This window comes from Gracilinanus agilis, chromosome 1, assembly GCF_016433145.1.
Source record: "Gracilinanus agilis isolate LMUSP501 chromosome 1, AgileGrace, whole genome shotgun sequence".
Taxonomy (NCBI): Eukaryota; Metazoa; Chordata; class Mammalia; order Didelphimorphia; family Didelphidae; genus Gracilinanus; species Gracilinanus agilis.
The window spans coordinates 671,714,378-671,729,534 of NC_058130.1; the positions used below are offsets into that span (position 1 = coordinate 671,714,378).

Here is a 15,157-nt window from a genome sequence, read left to right on the forward strand (position 1 = left end):
AAGGAAGGAAAAAAGAAAGAGTATGTGAGTGTGTGAGAGAGAGACATATATAGTGGCACAAAGTACATTTTATCATCAATCAGTACAAATTACCTTTTCTATAGGATATTTACCTGATTAGCTCTTCATGATGCAAGAAGATGTCTCCTTTCTTAGCTGCTAATGCTAAGAATTTGCATCTTTCTGAGGTATTTCCCCTTCATATAAATGTTATTGTTCAAATATACATACACATTTATATGCATCCATAGATATTTAGCTCTTAAGGATGTAGATAGCCAAATCATTATATATTCAATTCTTAAGGCTATATCTATATCTCTATACACATATATCTCTAACCTTGTATATATTTTTTGAAGATATCTGTATACATATCCATGCACACACATATATCCTTAAATAGCTTGTATAATCAGGAAGACATTTGATGATTACGTATATTGTCTCTCTTTTCCTTTCTGTCTCTTCCATACAACATAGGCATACAACTGATGACTTTTTCCTGATTTATTCACAGTCCAGCACATCTTCCAGTTAAGAGCACACATGTACCAGGCCAGGGGACTCATAGCTGCAGACAGCACTGGACTCTCTGATCCCTTTGCCAAAGTCACCTTTCTATCACATTGTCAGACCACAAAGGTAAGTATGAAGCAGCTGGTCTCCTTTGCCATGAGGAAAATGGTTACATGAATGAATAATAATAATAGACACTTATAGAGTGCTATAAAGTTTTCAAAGCATTTATGTATATAATCATTTGATCCTAGAAACAACCTGGGAAGGTAACTACCTTAAAATGCTATATGATTATTAATTATTATTATTATTTGTATTGATTCAATAAATGCTTCTCAGTAGATGAAGGAGGAGATGGAGGCAGGAATATAAGTTGGAACTGGAAATAAGATTTTGAATAAAATAGAATTATTAAGTATTCACCATTACTATGTACAGATCTGTTGTAGGTGCTTTGGGGCACACAAAGATGTATAAAAATATTATCATATGCACAGTTGAACATAGTTACTTTAGCAGTTTGTTTTGCTTAACTGTTACTTCTTCTTACAAAAGGACTCTATTGGGGGTGGAATATTGGCATCAAGTAAACATTTTTAAAAGGGAAAAAATAAGATAAATAGGAGACCGCAATCTCTGCCTTTATAAAATTCATAACCTAAACATGCTGTCTTTGGCCGGACATACTGAGAAGTCTGGATTTGGGACCAGAGCAACTGGGTTCATATTCTGCCACTGCCACTTACCACCTGGGTGACCTTGGGCATTTGATTCTTGGGTTCCTCATCTATAGAATGATGTTATCTAAAGTCCCTCCAGAAAGTGTTTAGCATATAAAATATGGGTCAAAGTTCTCCTTAATCAGTGCAAATTATCTTTTCTGTGGAATACTTACTTGATTAGCTCTTCATGATTCCAGAAGAGGACATAGCACTTTTCTTAGAGGCAAATGCTAAGAATTTTCATCTTTCTGAGGCCTCTTCCCCTCTGTTAGGGGATTTTGGAAGGATGTTATCAGGGACTCTCTAGGGAGGTAATATGGGAATTAGGTAGGATGTAATAGGGAAATGCAGGATATAATATGAGGCTGAAGCTAGGGGTAATAACTGGTAGGATCAGGGAACAAAACAAAGCAAGGGATCCAAGGCTGGAGGTATTCAAGTGAATATACTAGGTAATAGGGAAGTTAAGGCAATATAGTGGACAAGGAAGGTTCAGTGATGAAGGATGGCAGCTTAGGAGGTAGGAGACAATGAGGGAATGTCTGAAGTCTGGGAGTATAACATTGAGGTAACAAGGATTGCCAGGGAGAGGATGAATTAATCTAAACAGTCAAACAGCAGCAGGGCATACAGACTAGGACTTAGGCTAAAGACAAACACTGGAAGGAAAATAGACTGATTGAAATTAACTACAGGCTTTAGTTAATTTCACAGGAAGGGACTTGTTTTGGAGTTACACCTCCTTCAAGATAGATACCCCAGCTTCCCTCAAACCTAGAGTATGTTGATTCTATTCTTCTTCTTCCTTTTTTACTAATTAACTAATGAAGTAACCAACAGATCTGTTTTAAACACAAAGGGGTTTATTGTCTTCTCAGGTTAGATGGACAGGGTAAAAGGATTAAGGAAGCCGGAACAGCTGCTTTGAGAAACCTCAGGTGGGGGAAGGGAAGCAGGAATGGAGTTTGAGAAAGGTCCAGCCTTTACTCAGCTCTCCAGGTGATTTTGAAATCAAAAGGGATTAGGATGATGGCTACAAAACATCTCTAGATAAATTACTGCAAGGGTAGAGATAAACTCTCACAGATTTGATCTAACTCTCTGATTCACTCTCCTTATTCACTCCTCACAGACATTTGGGTAAGGGAAATTAAGGTAGGAAAATGAGGTAGGGTAAGGAGATTCAAAGGTTTTATCTAAATTAACAAATTTCAAAAAAACTCTCCAAAGCTAGGCTAGGTTTTCAATCTCAAGAAAGGAGAAGCAGGAGCTCAGCTGGCCCTGGTTCTCTCCACGAGGTCCCAAGTCCAACTCAAACTCTTTCCCAATATTCTAAACTCCTAACTGACATAAGAACTCAGCCAAAGCCTGCAAAAACTGCTATGTTACCCGGCTCTGTACTACACCTCATATTAATGCTATTGTGCAACAAAAAGGACTAACATTTCCTTCGAAGGTGTGGGAGTGACCAGGGCAACTGTCTAACTGGTGATTTAGAAGGGAAAACTTTTGGCAATAATTTAAATTATCTTTAGATTTCCTGAAACATATAAATATCCTACCAAAGGAATGGTGTGTTGTAGTCAAAAGCTCAATTAATCAATTAACAAGCATTGATCAAGCATTTACTATGTGCAAGGCACTAAAGATGACAAAAACAAAAATGAAGCAGTCCCTTCCCTCAAATAGTTTATATTCTATCTGAGAAATACTCAATTATCAGTTAGTAAGCATTTAATTTTTTTAAATTTATTTTAATACCAAATTCTGTCCCTTCCTCCACTGAGAAGGCAAGAACCATGATACTCATTATACCAATGAAATTATGTGGAACACAGTTCCACTTTAGGTGGTACAAGTGGCAGGAAGGAGCAAGAAAAAATAAAGGAAAAAAATTGCTTCAATTTGCTTTCAGAGTTCATCAGATCTCTCTTTGGCCACAAACAGCAATTTTATCATGATCTTTAGAATTGTTATGGACCATTGTGTTGATTAGAGTAGCTAAGTATTTCATATTGATTGTCGTTACAATATTGCTATCAGTATGTAATTCTGCTCATGTTACTTTGTATTAGCTCATATAAGTCATCCCAAGTCTTTTTGAAAGCTACCCCTTCATAATTTCTTATAATACAGTAACATTCTAGGACATTCTTATATCATAACTATTCAGTTATTCTTCGATTGATGGGCATCACCTCCATTTCCAAACAAGAAGCATTTTTAAGTCCTCTATAATGGGAATAATATAGCACTTACCTCCCAGAGTTGTCGTGTAGATAAAATGAGGTAATATTTGTAAAGCACTTTGCGATCCTTAAAAAGTGCTATATCAATGCTAGTTAACTAGATAGCTAACTAGATAAATATACATCTAAAAGCCTGGACCAGAAGTGGGGGGAGAAAGCCTACAGCATTCAAATTTCCTAACATGCTACCATATTTTCTCCTCCTTTCTAATTATCTTTTATGTATCCTTCTTCCCAAGATAAGATAAAATATGAAATTTTTTCAAATGTTTCTTTAAGAAAGCCTCTGAGGACTGACCTTAATGGTGAACATTTTTAGGCACCTCAGAAAGTAGATAGAGAAGATATTTTGGTCAAGTAGGCTGGTCAACACTCTCAGAGAAGTGCTCTTCCTACATGTAAAGTCAACACTGAGAACAGATTGATTTTAACTCCATATTAGGACGGATAACCTAAGAACTAAAGATGGCTATATCGGAAGTTATGGGCTTCTTTGTGATTAGAGATGCACAGACAGAGGATGAGTCAATAAGAATTTTATTAATCACCTATAATGCGTTAGGTGCTAGGGATATAAAGATAAACATTCTTTACATCAAGGAACTCACATTTTATTGAGCAGCCTTTTGTTAAGAGGAATAATTTACCCATTAGGTAAATAAGACAACTTCCAAGGTCCTGTATAAATCCAAGATTGTGTGATTCCGGAAAATTTCCATGATGCTGAGTCATTAGTCCGAATTTATAGGGGATTTAGATTAACCTTGTTTCCTGAAAGGAGACTGTATATCCATACCTGAGAAGTGGTTGGACCATCCAAATATATGGAGTCACCACTATTCACCTGTTGGGCTGACTGAATCCTTATTTACTTACACAAGGGCAAAAGGTGCATCTGACCTGTTAGCCACCACAAAAATGCTTACTTACCCTTCATGGCAGTCCAGCACTGTCTTGGGTCTAGAACCCTGGATAGATTCATCTTCTCCAAGGGCAATATCAGATTCGTTGGTTCATAGAATTTTGAAGTGGATGAGGCCTCAGGGACGTTTGGTTTAACGTTCTCTTTTTACAGTTGTGGAAACTGAGGCCCAAAGAATTTAAATGACTTGCCCAAGATCATACAATACAGAGCTGGGGTTTGAACTTGGGTCCTCTCATACTAAACCTAATGCTCTTTCTATTACTCATATCTTTGCATCCTCTTAGCAGTAGTTTACAGTGGTCCCTGGCATGTCCCAGGCTGAACAGGAGACTACAATCTGCTAAAAACCACAACTGAAACCCAGTCATTAATGGAATCAACTAACCATTTGGACTAGATGGCAACTTGGGACTTGATGGGGAGTCTTGCTACATTTTGAAAATAAAAGAAACTTTCTTTTATCAGCCATATGAATTCTAAACAAAGAGTTTGTCACATGAATGACTCTGTCTGATTTATCTCTATTTCCCTATTCCAGGGCCTTATTTATAGACCATACCAAATAAATATTGGGTAATTTGAATTGAATGGGGCTTCAAAGCCTAAGGTGCCCCAGAGGCTGGTGTAATATTTTCAGTGCCTGAAAACAGTACAAAAAATATAAATTGCATTAGAATAGTGTGTGCCTCATTTCTACTGAAAGCATGAAATTAATGTTGAGATTTGGGTGGGAGGGGTACTGAGAGCAAGTAATTGTCCATTTGTGAAATTTTATTAAAGAAAATGACTGGAGTTAGCTGCACTGATTCCAGTATCTGTCAGGAGAAGTTCATGATCTTTATAAATTATTTTAAACCTCATTGTGTCTAAAACATAAAATAGAATAAAACCAGAGAAGAAATGTGATAAGCACAACATTTTTATGACTCACATAAAGAAAAGCTATAAAAATGCCATCTCATGACCATAGGATGATTCAGGATCCCAACTGGAGAAAACTCTGGGCTGAAAGCTTTAAATTTGGGACGCTCTTTCTGGATCTCTGGAGGTTCAGAAGTTTGGATAATCAAGATCTGAGAGACAGGAGTTTTAGGAAGATTTAAGGACTTGGGCAGTGGCAGATTTGGTTATAGAAACAACTACCCCTAAATTTAGCTATAGCCGCGCTGAGTTTGTCCTTTGGATCTATCCACTGGGAGCACAAGCAGAGAACAGAGTGACTGTATAATGAAAAGGGAAGGGAAAGTGACTCAGGCCTTTCTTGACAAAAGGTTTCTCTCCACCCTACTCCGGTGAGACAAAGCAAGCTAATGATATCTCTTGTGTCTCAACTGAAATAATTTATCTAATACTCAAAGAACCTTAGTTTCTCAAGGTTGGCAATTGGCACATTATCTATTCCCATCTAGATGGTTTAGTGGATAGAGTGCTGGGCCTGGAGCAAGGAAGACCCCAGTTGAAATCCAATCTCCTACAAGGCAAGTCTATTTGCCTCAGATCTCTCAATGAAAATCATAATAGTTGTGAGATTCAATCCAGGGTTGTTCTGAGGTTCAAATTAGATAATATTTGTAAAGTGCCTAGCTCAGTCCCTGGCTTAATAAATGCTTATTTTTCTCCCTCCCTCCTTCTATCCATCCATCCTTCCTTCCTTCTTTCCTTATTTTGAAGGAGATTTGGGGTAGGGGCAACTAGGTGGTTCAGTGGATAGAACACCAAACCTGGGGACAGGAGGTCCTAAATTCAAATCAGGCCTCTGACACTTCCCAGTTGTGTGACTGGGGAAGCCACTTAACTACAAATGCCTAGTCTTCACTGTTCTTCTGCCTTGGAACCAATACCTACTAAGACACAAGATAAGGATTTTTCTTTTTTAAAGAGAGAGATTTGGGGCTTTGCAAAGCTAGTTGTAAGCTCAATAAGAGTCAACAATTTAGGAGAGAAGCTCCAAAAAGCTAGTCTAGGTGGCCTTAGGAAGAACGTAGTTTCCAGAAATAAAGTGATAGTCATGCTCTACACTATCCTGGTCAGACTACATCTGGTATAATGTATTATAGCTACAGCCATATACCCACCCAATCCTTAACTACCAGCCCTACCTCTAACTTCTACAGTACCTGAAATTCTTAGTCATTCTTTTGGCTTAAGGTATCAAAGTAAAAACCTTGGAAAAGCATCTTTTGGGAAAGTCATGATGGAGAGTCAAATAGAGTAGGCAAGGATCAGTCAATCTGAAGAAACCAGGAGATGGGAGAGAAGAGGTACCCCAAAGTGGGAAAGGAGCTCTATTGAGGGGCTTTAGGGCTAGCATTTCCTCTAACCATGTCATTAACCACTATCCAAGATCTCTTTCATATTCATCTTATAAGATTTAGCATGCTCTGGATCCATTTTTTAATCAAACAAATTTTTCTATGACAAAGATCAAACTCTTTAAAGAAGTCCTTGGTCCTTGGTTCTTAATCAATGGTCTACAAATGGTTCAACACACATATCTATTACATTCTCCCAAGGGTAATATGGAGAGTTGAACTCCAAAAAGAAATACCTATAAAACAATTTGAAAATGAAATAGGGTTAGTTCTCCATACTGAAAGGTATCCAAGGAGAAGCAGGCTGAAGATCCCCATTGATGGATAACTCATAACTTCTCAAAGAAAGACATTCCACTTTGGAACAGTGTTAATTTTTAGGAAGATAAAAATTTGCTTTTCTGAAACTCCCACTCTTTGCTCCCAGTCCTGCCCTCTAAGGCCAAATAGAACAAGTATAAACCCTTGTTCACATGACAGACTCTGAAGTGCTCTAAGAAAGCCATCCTATACATTTTTTAAAAATTTGGATCCTCACAACAACTATAAGACAGAACTGCTTGTTCAGAACATTATAGATGGGATTCCTGTGGAAGGTGACCCCTAGCCATTTGTTCCTGTGATTCCAATTCCCACTTTATAGATGACCATATTGAAGTTCAAGATTTCATAGAAGAGGGACTTGAATTTGCTCATGGCCTCTTAGAATTAAGTTTTGAAATTCAGTTTTGTGACTCCAAGCCCACATATTGTTTGTTTAGGGTGAGAGAATAGGACAATGTTCTGGAGTTGTGGTTGTTGTTGGGATTGGAGCCTAATCAGTTCTTTTCTCTTTGCCCTGTAGGTTATATCCCAGACACTATCCCCTACCTGGAACCAGATGCTGCTGTTCAACAATATCTCTCTTTATGGGGACCAAAGGGAAGTTGCCGAATCCCCACCCCTAGTTGTGGTGGAGCTCTATGATAGCGATGCAGTGGTAAGGACAGCATGATCATTGCCCCTTTCTCCTTTCCTTCAATGAGTGTGGATCAGGGATGGAAAGGAACAGGATTGTGATTTTAGAACTACAAGAGGGTTAGAAGTCATCTGGTTCAATCTTTTCACTTTAGAGAGAAAAAAAAGATTAGCCATCATAATGATAATAACAATAATGATAATGAAAATAATGATGATGATGACAGCTAACAGATAGATAGATAGATAGATAGATAGATAGATAGATAGATAGATAGATAGATAGATAGATAGATAGATCATAGATAGATAGTTCTTACTTTGTGTCAGACACTTTGCTAAAAACTATATTATTTTCTCATTTGATCCTCATAACCACCTGGGAGCTAGGTGCTACTATTATCCTCATTTTATGGATGGGAAAACTAAGAGGTTAAGTGACTTCCCAAGAGCCACACCCAGCTAATAAAAGTGTGAGATGGAATTTGAACTCATATCTTACTGACTGAAGATCTTACACATTTTCTTTTCTTAAAAATGTTTTTGATTAATTTTTTTATTTTGTCCAGATTACATCTTGATATAATTCTAATTAATCATTTTCTGACATTTTGTGATCTATATTCTCTCTTTTCCTCCTACATTTCTCTCCTTCCTAAAACAACAGGTAATATAAGTTGTAATGTGCCATTATACAATACATATTTTCATGTTTGTCATTTTGTGAAACAAGACACATATTGCTTATGCTACAGAAAAATTCATGGAGAAAATAAAATGAAGAATGATGTGCTTCAATCTGCATTTAGACTCTGTCATTTCAAGTGCATAGACCTTTTCATCATTAGTCCATTGGAGTTGTCCTGATCTGAATCCTTGAATTGCTGATAATGATAAAGCCACTCATATTTGATCAACCTGATACTACTCTTACTATGTATGACACTATCCTTGTTCTGTTCGCTTCACTTTGAATCACTTCATATAAGTCTTTCTGGGCTTTTTTGTGATCATTTTGTTTGCCATTTCTTATGGCACAACAGTATTCTATTGTAATCATATGCCACAATTTGTTCAGTTATTTCTTAATTGGTGGACATTCAGTTTCCAGTTTTTTGCTACCACAAAAATAGCTACTACAAATATTATTATACTAGTAGGTTCTTTCCCCTCATCTTTGGTTCTTTTGAGATCTGGATCTAGTAGTGGCATTGCTGAGTCAAAGGGCACACAGTTTTGTGACCTTTTGGGCATGGTTCCAAATTTCTCTTCATAATGGTTGTATCAGTTCACATATCAACAGTGCATTAATATCCCAATTTTTCCACATTCCTTCCAACATTTATCATTTTCCTTTTTTGATCATACTAGCCAGTCTGATAGGTATAAGATGGTACTTCATAATTTTTAACAAATCAATTAATTAATTAATAGTGATTTGGAGCATTTTTTCACATGCCTAAAGATAAAGTTTTAGGTTCTTCATCTAAGAATTGTCTCCACATATCTGTTAACTATTTCTTAATTGGAGAATACTTTTTATTCTTATAAATTTGATTCAGTTCTCTATTTTTTTGAGAAATGAGACTTTTTAAAAAGATACTTGCTACAAAATTCCCCCTTTCTGTTGTTTTGCCTTTTAATCTTGGTTGCATTGGTTTTGTTTGTGCAAAGATCTTACACACTTTCAACTTTACTAAGCTGTGATCATTCTACTGAGATAGTGTTTGGACACAATGATAACAAGTTAAGTGATATTTACATTTTATTCTTATTATCCAGCAGCTCATGGAGAAGGTAGGTGGTAAAGTTGATAGAGTGTCATTGAAATCTGGCCTCACACAGTAATATCATATTAAGTGATATTTGTATTTTATTCCTACTACCAAGCAGCTCATAAAGCAGCGAGGTGGCACAGTGGCTAGAAGGCCATTGAAATATGACATCAATCCCTTAGTAGTTGTGTGACACTGGGCAAATCATTGAACCCTGTTTCCCTCAGTTCCTCACTTGTTAAAAAGAGATGGAGAAGAAAATGGCAAACCACTCCAGTATCTTTGCCAAGAAGACCCCAAATTAGGTTATAAGGAGTTGTACAAAACAGAAACAACTGAATAATATAAAATCTAGAAGGGCAGTCTACTACCTCTTAAATCAGCCAAGTGTTCTCTAGTCAGAAAAACAGAAAAATCACAATACTAAAATTTTGGAGCTTTATAGGTCATTTGCAAATGGTCTAAGTTTACAAATGAAGTGCCTCAGGCCCAGAGAGGTTAAGCAATTTGGCCAAGATCACATAGGAAGCAGATATTAACTTGAAATTCAACATTTTTTCCACTGCACCAAAGATTGCTCTTTATTTTTTAAACTATAGGTCAAAAATATTATATCCAATCTTTTAAAAGAAAAGCAAGCTGTATGTAAAGATCTGAAGTTTCATGAATATACTCCTCTTTTTCCTCTTGTACTATGTATATACAGATGCTCATTTAATTTGGCATTTGTTGAGTTTCAAAATAAAAACATTTTCAAATGGAAATTTTTATCACCCAAAGGTTTTTTACCTAGTTCAATATTCCTCTGCTTTGTCCAGAATTTTTAATTGGCTGTCCTCTGTATAGATTGGCTTCTTCTGAATTTTCCTTCTGGTTATAGCAAGCACTAAAATAACAAACAAATATGTTGCGAATATGCAGCAAAGATTTTAATGATCTTGGACCATAAGAGTTCTCATAATTAAACTAACCTTTACAGCTTGCTTTGTTTTTCCTAGATTTTCCTTCCAAGCCCCCAACAAGCCCATTAATCTCTTATCTCCAGTCTTGTAAAATAGATTTTCTCTGCTGTCAATATGAAATCAAACACTCCCTGTTTGAAAGATGTTTGGGGTCTGACTGTCTTAGTCTAGCTCAGTTACTTTCTGTAGGATGACTTTTATTAGTAAGCTAGATATTGTTGTTATTGTTGAAATAAAACCTAGGATCTGGAAGAAAGGGCAATAGGTTTATTTATTTCCTTTGTTCAATTCAACAGTGCAATTCTATCAGCACCCATTAAGAGCCTATTCTGTGCCAAGCCCTGTGCAAGATAAACATGAAAGATACATAAATGAAAAATGACAGTTTCTGTCCTCAAGGATCTTATAATCCAATAAGAGGGATAAAACAGCTATATAAATAAGTATGATAGAAGATAAAATGTGAGAGGTACAAAGGAAGGTCCAGGGAAAAGGCTGTGAGAAATTTCAAGAGGGAGAAATTATTTTAACTTAAAGGATTGGGGAAATTCCATGAAGAAAGCTATATTTAACCCTGCCTGGGAAGCAAAGGAGAGAGGCATGGAAGGAGGAAGTAAAGAAGGATGGAAGGAAGGAATGAAAGCTATAGAAAGGGAGGGAAGGGGAAAAAAGAAAGGGAGAAAGAGAGGAAGGAAGGTGGGAGGAAGAGAGGCAAGGAAGGACCTTAATACATGGATGTGGGAGTAGGATAGAATCTATTTTAAGCATTAAGGCTGGGTAAACAAAGGTGCAGAGATAGACGGAGAAAAGAGAATGGTGGGAAGTAGTGTTCAAATAGACAGGGGAGATATTGTAGAGGCAGAAATGATATGATTTAAATCTAATTCAATTCGATGGGATTTGTTGACTTTACAATTTATTGGATATGTAGAGTGTGTGACTTGCATTAGAGGATCAGAAGAATTTGTGGAGAAGCACTCAAGAAGATAATTTTGTGAGTAAAATGATTGGCAGTACAAAGAAAGACATTAATAAAAGAATGGAAAGGAAGTTGGATATGGGTATCAAGGTATTGGTGTACTAACAAGCAACAAGCAATATGCCAAAGCAGTTCTCCAGAGAAACTCCTAGAAAGATCTCACTTCCAGCAAACGTGGAGAGCAGAGAGAACTTGAAATGGCCTATATCAAGTGTACGATGTTTGTATTCCTCCCGTGGCCAAGTGAATTCTATCTGCATTCCAAACACAAACTGACCTTCCTTCTAGGAGGAGGTAAAAGGAGTAAAAGAAAACCATCTTCACTCTCTACATTATAGAAAAGAAGGAAATGTTTGTCAAAAATGTAGGAAAGACTTCAAGGTGAAAAGGAAGAAGAGAAATAATCTAAAGAAGCAGAAAAGGAGGCTTAACTGTGTCTAGAGGTTGAGGAATGGAAAGATATCATAAAGAGGAGAAAGAAAAGGATCTATAGAAGGCTTATTGCATATATAGATCTAAATCTTCCTCTTTGCACAATGAGCTCTTTGAAAGAACTGAATTCTTTTGCCTTTCTTTGTATGCCCAGTGCTTAGCACATATAGTAGGTGCTTAATAAATTATTACTGATTGATTGACCTAGACCTGAGTTCTCTGATCAGCTTAATGAGGTCATTATGTGATGAGCTTTTGTTTGGAGTTTTTATTACATTCCTCTGGAAGATGGACAATGGCCATGTCCATTGAGACATTAAGAGCATCTATGGGGCACTGGTGATAAATTAAGTGGCTTGGCTGTTGTAGCATAAACCTATCTATTAGTGCTGTGCTTGTCAGAAAGAGAATCCGTTCCAGAAACATCTTTTTTGCCCTCTTTTGATAAAATCCTGAGATATGAACAGAATAGAAAGCAACAGTGTTAAGAGGAGGCATGTGACTGTAATCTTGAGGCAGTGGAGATCTAAAAAGCATCAGTATACAAACAATCATCCTTCTGGAAACCACTAATGATGAAGAAAACATTGCAGTTGTACATGCTTTCACATGCTAAACCTGTGAGTAAAGCTTCTGAGTTCAGAAACTTAGTTTCTAGCCCCCAGATTCAGAGAAATAATGGCATAACTTCTTGGACTGAGAGATACAAGTCTGGAGAGAGGAAGAACATGGCTGAGCAAATAAAGTTATTGGATTACAGATTTCTGAAAGAAAGTTAGATTCTGAATCTGTTGTCCTGGTAAAATGCTACAGTCCTCAGGAGTTCTTGATCAGCACCAGATTCATACAAAGAAAGACATTCTGTATGTAGTCCTTTAACTGGCAAACAATAAGAGAATGAGCCATAAGAGAAGGAAACAAAAGATCTGGAATTTTCTCTCCACTACTAGACCTGTACTAAGTCTGGAGGGAAGGGAATTCTTTCTAGAGTAATCTTGGTTACATTACCTTGTGAGGGAAGTCCAAGCTCTTATGGTAGAACCACCAGGTTGTAAGCCCACAAGGCAACTCTGTGTTAAACTGGGTCTCATCAGAATGTTTTCTATAAGGGGTTGCCTCTGTAACAATATCGAGTTAATTTGCCTTCTAAGAGGAGTCACTCACAAGGATTAAGCCCTGGCCCAAGGGGAGCCTGAGAGATTATATGAGACCCTCGAAGGAAAGTAGGATTCACCCAAGAGGGAGAATTATATTGTTTCTGAACTACTGTGTGTTCTTAATATATTTTCTCTCAGTAGGTGAAATAAAAGCTGTCCCATGCCTGATTTGCCTTGCTATCTTGAATGGGAGCTGCTCACATCTCTGGAGATCTAAGAATAAACGATATTCTAGCTATATTCTTAGATTTATCACTCTGGTTGGGGACAAAAAAGTCTAAAGAGACAACTTGTGGAGCTACAGCTGTGATAACATCCTGCAAGCGGCCCTGGGCTATTGGATACACATGTACCTGAGATGTGACAAAGAACCTTTCAGATTTTACAAAATGAGTAACTACAGCCCTTTTCTGGTGTTTCTCATAGGCACAAATCCTTCCAGAATGAATTGCTAAAGATTTCAGGCACACTCACTTGTCCACTCATACGCTCACTCACTCACTCAATCACTCAATCAGTAAGCATTTATTAAAGACCTGTTGTATGCCAGTTCACTGAGCTGGGTTCTGAGATGAAGGGACAAAAATGAAGCATCTCCTTCAAGGAGAGAGACGATGTAATCATAAAAAAAGAAATATATTACATATAAATATATTACATATAAAAAAAGAAATATAAGGTAAATACAAAATACAAAAGCTCATAATGACCTCATTAAGCTGATCAGAGAACTCAGGTCTTGGTCAATCAAATACAATATAAATCCAAGGTAATTTTGTTGGGAAGCCGTAGCAGCTGGAGGATCAGGAAATAGCTGAGCTTTGAAGAAAAAAAGGGATTTGGGGCAGCTAGGTAGCTAAGTGGATAGAATCAAGCCTGGAGAGTCAAGTTTCTGTCTAAATCTGACCTCAGACACTTCCTAGCTGTGTGACTCTGGGCAAGTCTCTTAACCCCAATTGTCTAGCCTTTCTCACTGTTCTGCCTTGGGATCAATACTTTGTATTGATTCTAAGAGAGAAGGTACAGGTTTTTATAAAAAGGAAAATAGGGATTCTAAGGAAAGGGAGTAAAGAAAGGCATCACTAGGAGGCAGGGCAGACATACTGAGAAAGGAGATGGAATGTTATCAATAAAATTTTATTAAGCTCCTATTATGTGCCAGACACTGTGCTAAGCCCTGGGGATACAAAAAGAGGGCCTTAAAGAGCTCATGATCCAATGGAATGTTTTATATACAGAACAGGTTAGCTGGAAGATAGAATGAGTAAAGAGATCTAATGAGTAATAAACCTGGAAAGGTAGGCTGGGGTCACATTACAAAGGAATTTGAATGACAAATAGAAGTATTTGTATATTATCCTAGAAGAGACAAGGAGCTGCTAGAGCTTTTTAAATCTGGGAAAAGGCATAGTTATACTCAGGCTCAATATATTACTTTGACAGCTGCATAGAGGATAGATTGGAGAAGGGTGAGCCTGGAGGAAGAGGTCCAATTAGGAAGTTATTGCAAAAGTGGAGGAGAGAGGTCATAAGTACCTGAACTAAGATGGTGGCCATGTGAATGGAGAGAAGTGGATGGATGCAGCCAGAGTTCTGATTAGTTTTCTGGGCCACCATACCACACTGTGTTGACTTATTTTGAGCTGACACTCCACAAAATCCTCCTCATTTTTTCAGCTGAGAATTCTCAGAAGTCATGTCTCTGTTAGCTCTCTAATTGAGCACAAACAGGAAATTGAGAATCAGGAAGAAATTGTTCCATTCACGAGCCTTCCTTTACACACACACACACACACACACACACACATATACATATGTATATACTGTTCCCTGGAAACAGCCTGTCTCCTATTCCATTTCTGGGTATAGCACTTGATTACAACGTACTTCACAGATCTCACATCCAATTTCTTTCATTCCCTGTAGATTCAAAGCTGGCTTAATAGTTACTATATAGTGGCTTCTGTTATCATATATATTGATATTATGATTCTCTCTCTCTCTCATTTATCTATCTATCTACATATCTATCTATCTGTCTGTCTGTCTATCAATTAGTATATCTATCGATCGATATATCCATCTTTCTTCCTTCCTTCCTTCTTTCCTTCCTTCTTTCCTTCCTTCTTTCCTTCCTTCTTTCCTTCCTTCCTTCCTTCCTCCCT

The 15,157-nt window shown here is 37.2% G+C and overlaps 1 protein-coding gene across 1 annotated transcript in view; it reads left to right on the forward strand.

Moving 5' to 3' along the window:
* FER1L6 (fer-1 like family member 6) overlaps nt 1-15,157 on the forward strand; it is a 160,778-nt gene that overhangs the window by 36,065 nt on the left and 109,556 nt on the right. Inside the window, 2 exon segments of the mRNA XM_044684251.1 lie at nt 521-645; nt 7,575-7,709. Of these exon segments, the coding sequence (XP_044540186.1) occupies nt 521-645; nt 7,575-7,709 (260 nt within the window).